At 38.1% G+C, this 16,822-nt stretch overlaps 1 protein-coding gene and 1 long non-coding RNA gene across 4 annotated transcripts in view; one reads left to right on the top strand and one right to left on the bottom strand.

The window, feature by feature from the left end:
* LOC104913816 overlaps positions 1 to 16,822 on the bottom strand; it is a 44,380-nt gene that overhangs the window by 3,151 nt on the left and 24,407 nt on the right. Inside the window, exons 6-8 of one of the 2 annotated variants that reach the window (XR_002120847.1) lie at positions 12,374 to 12,448; positions 11,243 to 11,301; positions 700 to 810 (exon numbers count right to left, since the gene is read on the bottom strand). This is a non-coding gene — a long non-coding RNA (uncharacterized LOC104913816). Of the gene's footprint in view, positions 1 to 699; positions 811 to 11,242; positions 11,302 to 12,373; positions 12,449 to 13,594; positions 16,441 to 16,822 lie in introns of those variants that run through there. The other variant, XR_004161750.1, reaches the window with a different exon arrangement.
* Positions 1 to 16,822, top strand: part of STXBP4 (syntaxin binding protein 4) — a 53,849-nt gene that overhangs the window by 24,113 nt on the left and 12,914 nt on the right. For both annotated transcript variants that reach the window (XM_010721585.3, XM_010721584.3), the window contains 4 exons: positions 1,107 to 1,283; positions 2,908 to 3,024; positions 3,439 to 3,488; positions 3,812 to 3,945. In XM_010721585.3, coding sequence (XP_010719887.1) covers positions 1,107 to 1,283; positions 2,908 to 3,024; positions 3,439 to 3,488; positions 3,812 to 3,945 — 478 coding nt within the window. The remainder of the gene's footprint in view (positions 1 to 1,106; positions 1,284 to 2,907; positions 3,025 to 3,438; positions 3,489 to 3,811; positions 3,946 to 16,822) is intronic.

The raw sequence follows: 16,822 nt of genomic DNA, 5'->3' as shown, positions 1-16,822 counted from the left end.
AAAGGGTATTAAAATGTGCCTTTTATATAACGGAAAGATCTTTATATAAAACCTCTGTCATCTGTACTAGTGATACTGCTGTTTGCTACATGTATGCTTACTTCTTTTAATGCTTTATTTTCCAAAGGACCAGAATGTCCCTGGCAATTATCCAAATTGGTATTACGTTGCAAAACCACTGTAAATATGGGGTAGATGGTGTCCTATATATGTCATTCAGATTAGTTTACTTACAGCCTGAAAAAATATAATTGTTTTCTTGGGCTAACAGATTACAGGTTAAAAAACATCTGAAACTGACAGGGGTGGAGCTGGCCATCGTTCTATATGAAAAACATTCAGTCGAAGTGTAGAAAACCTGGCTTGAAGAATATTGCTTGCAAAATAGGCATGTTTCTAAGTTAGGAAACAATGAAATTAAATCTGCCTCTGTAAGCTTAACTGAACTTTCTAGACATTCATACTGTGACACCTGTTAAACATTATATGACATATTTTCCATGAAATTTGAAGTTGAATTTGAGTTGATATGCAGCAGTAAAATGAACTGAGCATTGACAGCATTTACTTTCAGCTGAAACAGAATTTAACAGTTTCTCTTTTCTAATTTTCTACATATATTTCTAGATAAATTTTATGTGACACTGTTCTTGGTAATGCAGAATAACAAGAGCAGGAACTGGGCAGGAAAGCACTTACTTAAAGAGCAGCTTGGACTGAAGGGTTGCATCTGGAATCCACCTGCATGATGTGCAAACTCAGGCAGTAATAGTGAAGTATGTAGCAACATCATTAGAAGGACTTCACCTCCTGCAGAAGCAATGGACAAATTAACAGCTTTGAATACATTTCCATATAAAACCTTTCATTCAATTGGATTTCAAGTAATCATAGAATTGATGATGTAATTCATCGGGAATGTTATCTCTCTATAAAAACCTGATGTAAAAATAAGGAAGTGGATCTGTGAACCAGAAGAGGTAGCCCTAACATGAACCACGATGCTTTTAAGCAAAATTTGCACATTTAAAAAAAAAACAAAAAAAAACACCACTTTTGTTATTAGCAGGAGTTGTAACTTTTCAATTAAATTGTATCATCTCTAGGAAGCCAAGGCAGCTGTAGAGGAGGCAAGAGCCCTGCGAAGCAGGATTCATCTTGCAGAAGCTGCACAGAGACAGGCGCGCGGAATGGAGATGGACTACGAAGAAGTAATTCGCCTGTTGGAAGCTGAAATAGTGGAGCTGAAGGCTCAGCTCTCTGATCACTGTGGCCAAAATAAAGTAAGCAGAGCAGTCTCCTGTCATAGTTACCATGGTTTCCTTGCTGTTGTCATGTATCTTGTTTTCATTTTCTTTTCATCTGCTTTGCTAAAGTAGGTCACTGTTTGTCTTGTATTATTCAATAACTGGAATGATTTGTAGTGAGGGGGATAATGTGAAGTGCATGAGTCTTCCTTTATCCAGACATCTTTGGGCTGGAAAAACAGGAGCTGGAAGCACATGTGGGCCACAGGTCACCATGGTACATCTCGAGCATTAGAGCAGGAATAGTTTCTGCTATGTAGACAGCAGCTATAAAGATGATGCACGCATTTGTTTGCCTTTGTACCTATGTAAAAGTTACCTGGATATTTTTTTATACTTGTTAGATTAATGTTATAAAATCCAGTACTGTTCTTAAGTACGTGTGGATTTAATCAAGAAAATTTAAATTTCAATTTAAATGATACTAAGTCGTCTGCCAGTAAAATTTCCTATAATTTCTTAATTGAGCCTCATATTTTAAAACTACTTCCTTTCCAGTGAATCATTTCAAAGTATGCTGAGGAGTAAAAATATTGGAGATGCTTTTTAAATACATGGTTCAAACAAGTGCAAACAGGTTGGCATGTGTGTATTTGCCTTCTTTTTCTCATGAAAAATAGATGTGCTTAAGAATTAATGGTGAAGGAGATTTAATGAACTGCTGTCTTTTTTCACGGTGAGAATTAATTCAATATTAAAAGGTTTTAATAAGATAAAACTGACCCCTGTGGTGAACAAGCTTACGGAGGAGCAGCACAGGAAATGTGTGTAACTCCCAGGGAGAAATTCCCCTCATCTGATGGTGTGTGTGATGAGTCACCGCCTTTCCAAACATCAGGGTGAAATACCCACATGCACAGCTAAAGGCGGTGCCTATGTTGTGAAAAACAGTGTTTCTTAGCTGAGAATTTGCTCTATCGAATAATGTTGTAGTGCTCTTTGTTATAGTTTCCACGTATGTAAGTAGGAGGCATTACTTTTGGGCAACCTACGTACATATGACAACTTTTCTTGCGGTGTTGTCAAGTGAACAGTTCCAAGGACTCGGGAGAAAACCCTGAGCCTTCAGCACCTGACCTCATGAGTGAGACTCAGTGGTGCTGGGCTCACACTGTCTGAAGCTGAAGGAGAGGAAGGATGAATAACTCAGATCGATAGCTTATACAAGCGCATGTAGAGAAATCCCGGGGGGTAATTTTCAATATGATATGCCATAATTGCTCTGTTGGCCAAAGGATGTACAGACGCAAACCAGAGGACCACAACTCTTCACACACTGGCAATTTGTGGCACCCTGCTGACAGGTCCTGCCAGCGTCAATTCAGCACTATTCATCCGTTCATGAATCAGTACAGAGCATCCTAAGTTTCAGCCCATCACTGCTGTCAGCTTCCAGTCTGACTTTACCTTGATGTGACACCCGGGAGCTTATTTACCAGCAGCTCAGGCATTACCTACCTGAGCAGGTATGGGTAGGAAACATAAGGTGTAAAACATTTCAGACATCCATTTTAATCCACACCTTTTACCTTTGTGAGCCACAGAAGCAAATGATGAAAACAAAAGCCTTAAACTAGCATATACCAAACATCTTTTCCAGGATAGCATCCAAGATTTGAGAAAGAGGGTTACTGTTCTTGACTGTCAGCTGCGGAAATCGGAGTCGGCCAGGAAGAGCTTTGAGGTGGCTACTGAAAAACTGCTACAATTCGTAGAGGTAACTGTGCCACTGCACTGTTCTATTTGGAAAAGCTGTGTGTTGATGTTGCTGAGGAGTAAAGCTGAATATAAACTGCAGCTTGTAGAAACCGTTCCCCAGATTGATGCACCGTGCTGGAAATAAAGGTGCTGTAGAAGTGTTCTTGTAGGAATGTGCTTTGTCTCTTCATCTCGCTGTACATGGAGTCAATGAAACTGGTCAGATTTCTTAAATGTATTTTTCACAAGCATACTGATTTCTGTGAAATACTCCAGAGGAAGAAGGCAGAAAAATGGTATTTAGTAATGTTTTGAAATGCTATAACAGAAACAAATAACATTATGAAGTACAGATCAGAGCCCACGTGCCAAAGATCTGACTTTCCTGACTGCGCTGATTTATGAGCTGTTAACTTCTTACTGTGGCCAACAGGTTGTGCATGAAATGCTTTCCGAAAACTCTCCTTCCTCAGCTGTTCTGAGGTAAGCAGATCTGAGCTGTTATTCACACAGATATTGAAAAATAATCTACTCTTGTCTCTAAAAATTGTCTTGTATTTTTTCCTGTAGTTTTCTGTTGTATGTTTCTGAATGCTGTTATACTCAATGCGGGGGTGGGAAATTAAATATGTTGTTTTATTTTAACTTTCCTAAAAGCCTTTGTTATGCAGACAGAACTAGTTCTGAAACAAACTTATGCTTGATGATACTAATGATTTTTTCATAGAATGACACTCAAGCTTTACTTTATTGAAAGAAACCTTTGCTCATCTTACAAATAAATGCTTTTTCTCCCCTTCTTTTAGTGGCAGAAGGACACCACTGTCTTCTAAAGCCCTTCTTGCCCGGCTGGGGAGGATTGGACCAACAGTTACCACAACTCTTGCAGCAGAAGCCAGAGACCTTGCCAAGTCCGTCCGTGCCATTCTGGAAGTAAACTGTGAGTAAGAGTGCATGCCTGTGTGTGTGTACACTTGTATACATCCACATAAATACTTCATTTCTTTCATTAAATTTTGGAGCTTTAGCATCTTGCTCAGTAATTGAGCATAATGAGTTTCAGCAGTCACCTCGTTTGTTTTTTCCCCAAGTGTGGAAAGAGGCTCCTGAGTATGGATTCTGTTCCCATTGTGCTCAGGGTGTGGTGTGGGTATGGTTACCAGAATGCAGTGTCTTTCAGAATGACAGAAGACCTACAAAAGCAGGCAAGGGGCTGCTGCTCCTATCCTGTCAGTGTTTCCAGCCCTAACCTTACCAGAACATTATCTCCTACAAGTGCATTGTTCTCTCATGGTCGTTTTGGTGGCTTTTTTATTGTCTGTCTCACCCAGAAGAATTTATTCACTGTATTATTTTTTCATTTGATTCTGAGACTACAGAGCTGCCTTCATTCTGGTGGCTTAAGATTCAATCAGTACTTCTTTGGAAAGATGCAGAAAGTAGAATGATGAAAAACTTTTATACGTCTGGAGTTACGAGTGTTCTTCCTTCTTAATGCTCTTAAAACATACAAGCATTTTTTCCTTAATTTTAAGCAGATATCATGGGACAGTTCATTGCATAAAGGTTACCAATGTCATCTGGGTGTAGTAGTAATTACCCTACTTAAGTAAATTAGATGTATTTGCTAATTCACTGAGTCATGTAACAGATAATAGTGTGACTTCTTCAGAAATAAATAGTATAAACAACAAAAAAGTAAATAAGACTTTAACAGTGCTGTGAATGATAATGAAGTCAGGGAGTTTTTTGGAATCTTTAAATATTTTTCTAGGAAAACGCAGGGGGCATTTCCTTGTATTATTTCTGTTAGCATGGATGTTGTTTTGGTGGTCTGGCAGTTTGGTAGCAGCGGATCCAGTTTTTGCATTTGCTCTTTTTCCTTTGCCTTTTGCACATACTCTTTGCTTTTGAGTTAATAACAGTGGCCAGGAGGGAGGGGAATTTGTTTTCCACCAGTGACAATGGAAATGTTCTGTCACATTAAGTTATTTCTATCACACGGTACAGGAAATCATGCAAGGAAAACTTTTAGTCCTAAATGCAATTGAATTCTACCATGTGGTTGTCAAACATAACAGGTAGGACACGTCAGAAAGCTCTAGAGCCACAGCAAGGATCCCTTCTATGAACCTGTAAGTTAAAAACAGCTCTGCAGAGAAGGATTTAAAGATTGAACGTCATCCTTCTGAGTTCATTCTCATTTGGAGAGCATTACAGATAGACTTGGGATGTGATGAGCTTGTGTATGAGATTAAAGCTTTAAAGCTTTCCTCTCTCAAAGAAAAGAACAAAAAAAAAAAGACAAATAGTTACAGCAGATAACTGTCTACTGGCATTCTGTCTGCAGCCTTCTAGGCCAGATTCTTACAACACATTCTCTGTGTGATCTTCTGATTTCTTGCAGATGTGCTGTCCTAAAAAGGGCTCTCATGTATGTAGCATTTCATAAGTATCATACGTTAAAGAAAAAAGGACTGTAGACACTACTTAGAAGACTTCCTTTTTATCCAGACAAGTGCCTCCAAATTAAAATTTGTTATTGAGTTCTTACAGAACTGGATTGAATATTTCTGAGACTGCTAAGTGGGTAAAAATCTACTGCTGGACATTCGTCATTATACACTTTAATTTTTACTTTATTTACAATAGATGTGAAACACGTCTAGGTGTAGAAATGAAAACTGATTTCCCTGTTAAAAATCATCCTTGACATCCAGGACAAAATGGCATGTGCATGAGCTAGCTCACAGAGTGACCTCTGTTGCACAACAGTATCACATTTTGCCTCGGGGAAGAGGTTTAAGAAGTTCAGTGTATTCTTGAAAATCTCCAAGTCCACATTGCCTTGTCTGTAATGATGCTGCAGAGCAGTGTTCAGCTTGGTAGGTTGAATGACAGCTATGTGATGTCAGTTTGGTGATTTAAGCCAGGATTGTGTATAAAACAAACAAAACCAAACCCCTTTGTTTTACAGTGCTTACAACTACAGGATCCTCCAGATCCAGAAATGCAAATCAGAGTAATGAACAGAATAATCAAGCACGTCTCTTGAAAGATTCATTCTTCATCTTCCTGAGAGGCTGTTAGCTATTTTTAGGCAGTAAGTCTTGGGAGGCCTAAAGGCCTTGCAGAGTAATACCATCTCCTTAAGACACAAAGAAAATTACTTTCATCTTACAAAGGATCATAATGCCTCAGCAAGGGAACCGTAACATTTAAAAGTAGTTCCTGCTGCACATAGTAGTCCATATGGTAAAGATTATGCTAAAAAAAAAAATTGAGAAAGCAACTTCTTTTCTGTTGCAAAATTTAAAAAGAAATATACTTGCTACTGATAATGGCAAAAATCTGATTAGCTCTGGAACATACTTATCTCTTCATACAATAGCAGACAGTGAGCATTTTGAAATGTTCAGCAGAATAACACAGCATTTAAGTATTCTGACTGCTAATTTCCTCATCCTGCCTCTGACTTTTCTATTAAAAAGTACAGTCTTGTCCTTGTTGATATAATCCCAACCATCAGTATCTGTTACGTGCTCAGAAGCCTGCTTCTCTGATCACAGGCACTAAAGCAGCATATCTTGAACTATTTCTTGACATCACTTTCCTTTAATCTCCTTTCCTGCCTGGGATCTGGCTGTCATTGGAAGTTCACTAAAAGTATCTCCAAAATCATAGCTTACAAAAATCCTGCTGCCCTGATTGATATTGATCTTTCTAGATACCACAGTAGGCATTATGCATTTGCTTATGAAGATCCTACAGGCAGAAGTTCAGTTGCCCACTTTTTGCATTCATTTTCCTTGTACTGATTGCACATAAAAAGAAGGCAGTGGGCAGAGCTGGTGGTCAGCAGCCGTGGGTGTTTGTTCTCTTGGTAGTTAAGTTGCTGTTACTTTCTGGACCACAGATGAAGTCTTACATCTCATATGGAATCCCTCAATTTCTTCTGTTTACTTTTTACACTACATTATGGTAAGTTGCCAACGTAGCTCCATGTTTAGCAAGCTGTTAGTTGTCCCTTCTCATTCCTTTGACACGGTTTTAAGTTGGTGGCAGAGCTACAAGGAAAAGTAGCAAGTCTTCTCAAACAGCAGTTGCTAATTTGAGAATAGTTAATACTGCTAAATATTCATGTTCCTTTTAATTATACATTACAGCCTTGGTGTATTTATTACAATAAAATTAATGCCATATACTTTATTAGTTTTGTTCTTAAAATTAAGGATATGGCAGTGGTGTGATTTTGTACAGCTATTTGGCTTAGCTGATGGGGAAAGTTGTGGAGAAGTTAATAGGTAAGCACTGGATGTTTCCCCCGCCTTTTTGATTTAGTGCATTGAGATCTAGATGTAATTGCAAGACAGGCATGCTGTGGCTAACTTGACTCTTATTAATTAGCACAGTGGTATTAAAGATGCATTTGCAGAGACCAAATATCAAAATTCTTCTCTTCCATTGACCCCATGAATATTTTCAGATTGCTGGTACTTGCTCATGCTGCTATCTTTTATTTTTCAGTGTCAGAGCAAGAAAATAATTCCCTGTGAGGTATCTTTCTAGGGACACTTCTGCATTAGGAGGACAGCATAGCTTTGATATACTTCCAGCTAATAAACTCAGTGTGTACCTTTTCTTCCTGACTGAAGGAGCTGCTTGAGAAAGAGCAGCATAAGAACAACTGAAGAAATAACTGTATATTCACTGTTCTGGTAAGGCCATAAATATTTCAGTGAGTTACTCAAATCAGAAATGAGGAGACCTATTACATTATACAACGTACATCCTTAAAGCATCTATACAGCTCCCATTGTTTTTGACTAGCAAAAGTGGTGATCTTAAAATCTGTGCTGTGTGCTTTAAAAGTATAGAGGTTACATTTGTTAATTAGCAGCACTGGTATTCTGGTGTCCTGCTTTTCTTGATAGAAAACAATGCTCATTAAGTAAATACCTGAAATTAAAAGCAGTGTCTATAATGTTAAATAAATAAATAAGCCTAGTGAGGCCACGTTGGGGTTTAATGGTTGATTAGAAAGGCAGCAGACAGCAAAAGCACTCAGTTTTACTTCTGGGTTTTCTCTTCAGTTTTAATGTGATTGATAGGGTGTGTGTTGAGGTGCTATCTTGCAACCTAAAAAAAGCCACAAAGCCTGTTTCTTTGGCCAGGATGGATTTGATTTTACAGTAAATATTTGGAAGGAGACAAGTGAAGACTTGTTTGGTACATAACGTAATGCACATGTATTACTTCTGTGAATATGAGGTATAAAAATGCCTTGTGAATGGGAAGCAGAAGAAATGTCTATATGTAATGTAAATCACACAGAAGCTTCCAAAACTAGCACTCAGAAAGCACTTGGAATAGTACCAGTGAATCTGAAAACATATGGCTAGAAAGAATCTCCAGCAATTAGGTAGAGCACCTGCCTGCCTTCAGCAATTACACCTACGTGAATCCAGCCAGGTGTTTGTCAAACATATTCTACTTTCTGGCTTTTCTAGACAAACGATTCCCGTGCTTAATTATCGTTGCCATTAGGAGGCTTTTCCTTTGGCCTAAATCCTCCTCATTGTGGTTTAAGTCCATTGCTGCTTTTCTTCATCCCAGTGGTTATTGAAAACGTCCTAGTATGTTCCTCTTTGTGGTACCTTTTAATATATTTGAAGATATTTCACCACTGAATTTTCTGTTCCCAAAATAAGCCACTAATAGCAGTTTGCTCATTTTTTGCTCACAAAGCTCGTCTTCTGGCTGTTTTATCACTCTTTTGTTTCTCTGGATTCTTTCCAGTTCATCAACATTGCATTATGCTATGTAATTGAGACCTTCCTATGGGAAATAAAATGGACTAATTGGTTTGTTTGCTTAAAGATATAGCATACAGGCTCTTAGACTGGTACACGTGTTCCTCTTCCCAGATAGTTTCATTTTATTGACTAACATGAAGTTGGTGCTTTCCTGGGCTTCCGTGGCCTCTTCTCCTGAACCAAGGGCCAGCCAGACCTACCTGTGTTCTTGTACCAAGGGCAGTACTTTGCTTTTAGTCCTTACTGAGTTACACCTCTGTTTGTGTTTTGTTTTGTTTTTTCAAACTACTGATCCAGTTAGTCAAGACCTTACAGAATTCTAATCCTGTTTTTTAATGCCATTTCAAAGAAATGTCTGTTCACAGATGGTTTTCAAATTGTGAGTTATACCTGCACTTTCCTGTCATGGACTAAAACCACATTTTGTTGTAAGTGAGGAATAATGCTTTCACCTAACTGGTCTGTCTTGTTGATATTCTTACAGGATCTACAAATTAGACCCACAGGTTTAAATTCATGTCCAAGAATCAGAATATTCCAAATTGCAGTTACGTACAAGCAGGGAAGCTACATAAAAGGTGATACTTAGAAGGACAGAATAATTTTATTGTCTGTTCACATTAAAAAAAACTATTTAAAGTATCATGAAGTGATACTTTAAAGCAAGTATGTGAACAAATTGCTAGCTAATTTACTGGTGATTGAACATGTATTTTATTCCCAGTGTTTCACAGCAATGAGAAAGACAATTCAATGTGTAAAGCCTGTATTTAAGAGTCCTTTAATGTGACCTAGATTTTAGAACTCTGTTCCTGCTGCTAGAAAAGCAATTCATTCCTTTTCCATTCACTTACCTTTAATGAGAAAAGATGAATCAGCTTTTGAATAGGCACTGTCTGTACTGACTTTCTAATCAAAACATTTTAATAATGAAAAACAAGTAAGTGATATTATTATACCTTAAAATGCAGATGCTCTAACAAGATTAGGACAGACTTGTTAAGTAAATTTCCAGCATCTCTGATAAGAAGACTTCGTTAAGGAACAAATCTTTAAAAGTCTTTGCACGTGTTCAGTTCATACTGTGACCCAGCTATGAAAAAATTAAGTGACTTAGTGCCTCTTCCCATACTTGTTCTCAGTAACTATGGAAACTACAGTCAAAACTCCGTAGAATCAACAGCTGTGCTGGATGGTAGGTACTTCCTAAGTTCCCTCGTCTTAATTTCTGTTGACATAATGATTAGAATTTTTTTTACGTGTATTAACAATTAGTTACAGTACAAAGTCCTTGACATGAGGAAGAAGAAAACAGAAATACTTCTCAGTTTTGTAGCATGTAAATTGCTCCCAGTCGAAGAAGCCAGAGACAGGAACAGAACCCATATGTTCTCAATTCCAGATCGTGTCTCAAACTCCAGGCTGTTTTTGACCCACCAGCACAGGTCAGCCCAGGATGCTGGTTGTCAGGAGAGGGGGGTGCCCAGATGTCTGGGGTGCATGTGTCTGCACACCAATCAGGGAGTAACTATCTCCTTATTTCAGGTACCAAAAAATTAGGTCATCATTACAGCAGGAAGCACAACCAAAGCTGTTTGTGCAGTTAATGCTGAATTAATTTTCCATTGCTGTACAGTTAGGAGCACCCTGAGAGTGGATTAATGCTGGTGGAGGGGGTTCCCTTTGCTTGGAATGTCAGTGCATGCTGAAGCCATCGGTGCTCATCTTGTATAGGAGGGGCAGTGTGCTGCTCTGGCAGTTCCTTCAGTTGGCACTTTTTTTTCACTTCAGTAGGTAGGAGTGAGAAGCTGAGGGCTAGCAGAGTTACTTAGACATACATGGTATCTGTGGTGCACAAATGTGAAAATTGAAATGGAAAGAGGCACAGAAGAAGTTGATTGCCTAGAGTGGAATTGGAAGACTTCAAAAGTGTGTTTTGAGAATTTGCAATAGCAAAACATAAGCTTGGTGCTTATGAAGGAGACCCAAATGAGGTACAAAATATACATAAGTCTCGTACTAAATCTGTCATCTCATCCCATGAAGCATGTATATCATGAAGGGGGAAGTTGCAGGTGGTGATTTTGGCTCCTATTAGTGGTTGGTACAATTATTATGTTGGAATCTTTCACAAATAGGATAAAATAAATATGCTAATTTTGGTACACAGTGAATTAGTGAATTTATTTTTCTTCAGATTTATTATGGAAAAAAAGCATCTATCCTAGTTTCTAGGAACATTTGACATAACTGTTATACTGGTCCTGAAGTCACGTCTGTCTATAAATAAAACCCTTCTTCTACTCAGGTGTAGTCACAGTGGCTTTAGTAACAGGCTGAATGGGTGCTGTTTTAATGTATTCTCACAGTTCTTGCTTCATAACAAAAAAGTATTTATTACTTACTTTGGTCCATACTTACTGTGGAGCTCAGCAGAAAGTAGTTGTGTGTCTCAAATTGTAGGTGGTACATGCCAGCCCCTGCATGGTTTAATTTCATCATCAGTGCATAAAAGTAAGATATTGCTTAGCAATAAAGGCATATCAGGTAATAGTATTACTTTTTAAATCTCAGACAATTTCTGTCCAATTCTAATTTTAGGCTTTTTCATTTGTTACCAATGAACTCTTTCTAACTAAACTTATATTTAAGAAATGCGTCAGGGAGCGGTGCGAGATGACAGTGATGGAAGTGGGTGGGTGGCACAATAGATGGTGACGGGAGGATTTGATCCAGCGAGGAGGGGAGGAGACAAATGAATTCCAGAACAGAGGGAGTAGTAACCAGGGGAGCAAGAGAAAGGGAGGCTGTGGAAAAAAGAAATGATTCGGAGCAGGTCTGTGCACTGAAGCATTCCAGGCTGTTCCTACTAAGTCCTGCATGCCTTGTGTGCAGAGGATTGGCTTTTGAAGTCAGAATGCGTTATTCCACATTAGTGAAATTAGCTGGAAGAGGACAGCGCTGACTTAGTACAAGAATGTACTCGAGAGAGCACTTCACTTCTATGAATTTAGCTTTTTTAGCCTGGGAACGAACTTAGGAGCCAGTATTAAAATATAATGTATGTAAGGACATGGTGCAGATTTCTTCCCCAGCTATGGCCCATTTCTCTGATAGTACAGTAACTATTGTGTGTTGTGAAAATAATACTGTGTTCTTAACTGATCACAAACAGACAGTCGTGTTAATAGTGAATACAAGAAATAAAGAGCTTATGGTTTTCAGTGTACGTTATTAAATAATGCATGTTTTCTAGAAGGTTTCTCATTACAAAAATAATCAGTATTATTTTAAATTCCTTTCATGTTGGAATTTCAGGGAATGCAGTCTCTCTTGGGCATTCTGCATGCTTAAGAGACGTTCTCAGTTTCTTACCAATAGTTGGTGCAGATGCACAGGATCAGGCCAGTGCCTAGCTAATGGCATGGCTGGATCGTCAGTGTTCCCTCTGGGCTAAAAGGATTTATCCAAAGGTCAGTGGTTTTCTGTCAGTTGATAATGGCTTATGTGCCTTAGCTTGTTCTCACAAAATAAGCGTCTTGTACAGCATACCTTAGAAGAACAGCATCCATTGCTGAAGCAGACAGACTCAGTACGGCTCAGTTATTTGCTGTAGTCTTTCCATTCCTTCAAAAAGGAAGTCAGAATATTTTATAGTGATGTTACTGCACAGTGTGGTGACTTCTGCTGCTTCTGCATAATTGTGTTTTGTTGTATGCATCTGATTGCATCAGCTAAGCAGAAGCAAGCATTGTATTGCCTTAATTAAGAGTGGTGTGCTTATTTTTCATTACACTACTAATCTCCTGCATAAAAACAGGCCTCAGCTAGACTGTTGACTTCTCTTTTTAATTACAGTATTAATAATTGGATCCTACAGAATGTAAAACTGTATTTAAATAGAGAATATTAATAGTTAAAAAAAACATGCATTTTTGTTTTAATAGCATTCAGCTTCTGAAGGGATACTTTTTTTTTTTTCTTAATGATGTTTCAGGAATGTGATTCTTTATCCATCTTGAAGGCACTATTAGTAACCTCAGTGCCTGGATGGCTATTGCTGAACTTAAGAGTTGCATTCTAGGAAGAATTTGTTCAAATTTGGATTTCCTAATTCCTAAGCTAGGGAAAAAAGTACACCTACAGTAATGTCTGATCCCTGGTACTGAGCAGAGGTCATTCAGTCTTGTTTCCTGAAATAAGCCATCTGACTGACCATTGTTCATATCTTAACATTTCCATTGTATCCATGCTGTTTCCGACAACTGTACCAACTTCTTCAAGGACAATTATTAGAACAAAACCACTTTTAATAGTTCATAATTTCAAAATTACCAGAAAATCTTAAAGTTGATCATATAAGCCAGTGTTCCAGTAAAAACAAGACCTTTCTAACCTTTCACCATGTGATTTTTTTATTTTTTTTTTTATAACTCCTAGTACCTAACTACCATTCAGTGCAGTGCATTTGTCTCAGTAAGAGATGAATATGTTTGCTGACATAGGTGGGTCAGTATCATCTGATTAATACGAAATGGAAGGCACAAGGTCATCTTTCACCATGTTCTGTGTAGCCAAAATAAGAACAGTATTTTTCCTAAAGCTTGGTTTCTAGGAACACTGCTGACTGGAGACAAGCCACCCTGCCAACCATACTCTAAATTAGCATAAATTTCAATTGTCAGTATTTCCCAGATGTCTCCACTTGAAAACTACTGACTCCATCTTTGTTTTATTAAATCATCACAAACAAAAGAAGAAAAAATAATTTATTTAGAATTGAATTTGATATGTGAAAGACAAGAATTGAATGTCCCCTTAAAATATTAGTCATAAAATAGAGTCCATTTGTTTGTGGGAAAAGCACTTGAAATGCTCTAAAGAATAAAATGTCACACAAACAAATGCCAGAAGTGCATACTCTCTTCTGGAAGCTGTTTTCCTGGACCTCTAACTGTTTTTATAGTTAACTTGCAAATAAGCACTAAAATGTAGCGTATATTATTGGCAGCCTCAAAACAAAGAGCCATTTTATGCCTGAGCCCTGCTGACCACGCTTGACAAACAGGGATGAATATTCCTCCACAAATTTTTGCCTTAGCTGTGCCAAATAGCGTAACTCACACAGGAGTTCCTCTGCCAGTCCTGCATCACTGATGTCTCCAATCTATCTGGGATATTCCCATATTCCAGTAGCACTCAGGAGTCTGAGACCAGACATCAGATGACCAGCAAGTTGGGTCTTTGGCTTTCAGTCTCCTTTGCATGGCCTAGATAGCTCAAAGAGAAGAGCCAGAGGCATTGGAGATCCTAACTAATGAGTTTTGCATGACTACTGAGGCCATTAGAAGAAGGTTTGAGTGTGAATAAGCACATATTGCTGAATAGCTGGATGTTGGAAAGAAATCAGAATTTATCCAAAGATTGAGAAAACTATTTAATGGTGTCCTTCAGGAAACTTTTTCTAACAGATGTACTTTTAACAGATAATTACTATTTCTTCAGAAACTTCATCATTTTGGAGAATTGTAATATTAAATATAAATTGCAAGGAGGTAGTTGAATAATAGTGAACAGTAAATTTTTGATCCATTCTTACTATAGTCTGTGAATCTCTTTATTTCCGTAAGTAATTTTGTCATCAGAAAATAATAAAACCAAAATATTTTGGACTGCACTATTTATTCATTAGGGAAATAACTCTCTTTAGATTCAGCTGAATGCTTGTGCTGTAGTACCTGCTACTATTAGTCTCATCTGCTGTTCTCCACATTTCCTGTCCTACAATTGTACTTAGTGAAGAACAGGAATAATATTTCTGCACTACTTACAGGTTTGATAACTGCCCAGTAAAATGAGGTTCCCCCTATATTCTCTGCTTTCCTCCTTGCTCGTTTAGTGATGTACCTTTGATGATGTAGTGTGCATCTTTTGTTCCAGGAGAGCTATCCTGAGGCATGAGGAATGGTACATGGGCAGAATCTTCCATTTCTTTCACCCTGCACAAGTTTATAATTTGGCCTTAAGTTTATTGTTCTATTTAGTGAGATCAGCCAACTATCAATGCGTTTTTTTGTCCTGTTGAACCAAAGAAGTAAACAAGATCACTGAGATCCACACTTCATGTAGTAGCAGAAAAAAATTTGGTTAGCCTCAGGGTTTCACTCCCTCTCTGCCTTAAGCAGTGGGAACTTTATACAGCGGTTATTGCAGCAGGCATCTTGCAGCTGAGAAGGCAAGCAGTCACCATGCATACTGCCCTGCTGCTCTGTAGCAGCTGCAGCAGTACTGGCACATACAACAGCGAGCAGTTTGTTGTTTTTCTTTTTTGCATAAAATTATATGCTTTTCCTTTGCATTAAGCCTAACTAGATGCATACATTCTGAACCAAATAATGGTAGGTTATAATATATTTTGGTTAATATGCTCTCTAGGGAGACTCTTTATTCTGTTTGGGCAAAGGGTGCTTTGGATGTATTCCTTTTGTTTTGCATACATCGTTACTTTTGTGTTATTACCTTCTTACCTTGCAAAAGACAAATAACTGTAAAGATCTGAATAGCTAGAAGCCTTGTATTTTCTGCTGTAAGGAAATTATTTTTAAATACTGCAAATCTGACTCTTTTAAAAGATTATACATGCTGACAACTACAGCTAAGATATATTATTTATGAAGTTTCATCAAAGAATGTAGCAATTCACAGAAGAAATGATAAACATGTAGGAAACCTAAGACTGCCATGGGTTATACAGGCTAAACGTGGTCTTCCAGCCTATGTTTCTGCCTGTTTGAGCTCCTTTACCTCCCATTTACCCCAGGTGGGAGCTTCGCAGTCTTCCAAAGCAAGTCCTAGGAAAGACAACAAATCTGACCCCAGAGGGTGTGAAAAAACACTGCACTAGCGAGTAGATCAACTTTTGAATGATTCACGGAGAAAGTGAGCTGGAAGTAAGTGAAGATGATGTCTGGGGAAATACAAGGCAAAAAATGAGAGCCTCCTGGCTACCATGGGAAATACCAAAAACTTAGAGAAATAACTATAAATCTAACGGTGAGAGAAAGGCATGAAGAGAACAGTGGTCAAAGACTAACAGTGAAAGAGAAAAAATGTGGAGAACTGAGGCATTAAAAAAATATGAAGGAGGAGCTTTGAAGAACATGGAGATTGAGTAGGATATACAAACTAATGCATATTAAGTCAGAAAGGCAAATAAAGCTGTAGAGTTATCTTTGCAGTTTCATTTACAGCTGACAAATGTATTCACTATTTATGAAAAGCAGTCTTTCATGGCTGAGAAAAGAATACAGAGCGTCAGTTATCATTGCTACCTACGTACCAGCCTTTATTTAGAAGGAAAAAATTTTAGACAAATTACCAGCGTAAAAAGCGTAATTATCAGTGATGAATGAAACAGGTGATGTATGGGATCAGGGTGAGCACAGAGTAGAGGCTGAGGTTTTATTCTCAGTAGAGCAAGTGTGTTGTCACTTGTTTTGGATTTGTGTGTTTCGTGCAGGAATGAGGAAAGGCCAGGGAAGATGGTAGTAATTGAAGGATGAATCCTATTCCCATTCTTGTCATTAGAAAATATCCAGGTTGAATAAAATTCCCACGATCTATGGGAAGGAAGGGAAGAATTAGTGATGATATCTATAACTTAGCGATGATGTTTATAACTTAAAAACAAGGAATCAAAGCCTGAAAACTGTTACACAGCAACTACTTGGTATTAAAGGGAAGTGGCTGTGGATTATTCCTTCTCAAAGGCAGTAGGTGGAAAGTTCTGAGGACCAGATTATGTAGACTTATGCTAAATTGAAAATGTGAAGACGCTTGAGATAAGTGGGAAATATGGGGCAAAAGTGAGAGGAAAAATGTGACTGTGCTCTTTCCTTTTCAGAGCTGTACAAAACTGTGATGGCACACAAGTACCTGTTCTCAGTTCACCCATCTGAATTCTGAGTTTTGGTAGACATGCTTGTTATTCATCACGTGGTG

This window comes from Meleagris gallopavo, chromosome 20 (genome assembly GCF_000146605.3).
Source record: "Meleagris gallopavo isolate NT-WF06-2002-E0010 breed Aviagen turkey brand Nicholas breeding stock chromosome 20, Turkey_5.1, whole genome shotgun sequence".
NCBI classification, from domain to species: domain Eukaryota; kingdom Metazoa; phylum Chordata; class Aves; order Galliformes; family Phasianidae; genus Meleagris; species Meleagris gallopavo.
This window is presented reverse-complemented; position numbering and strand designations above follow the sequence as displayed.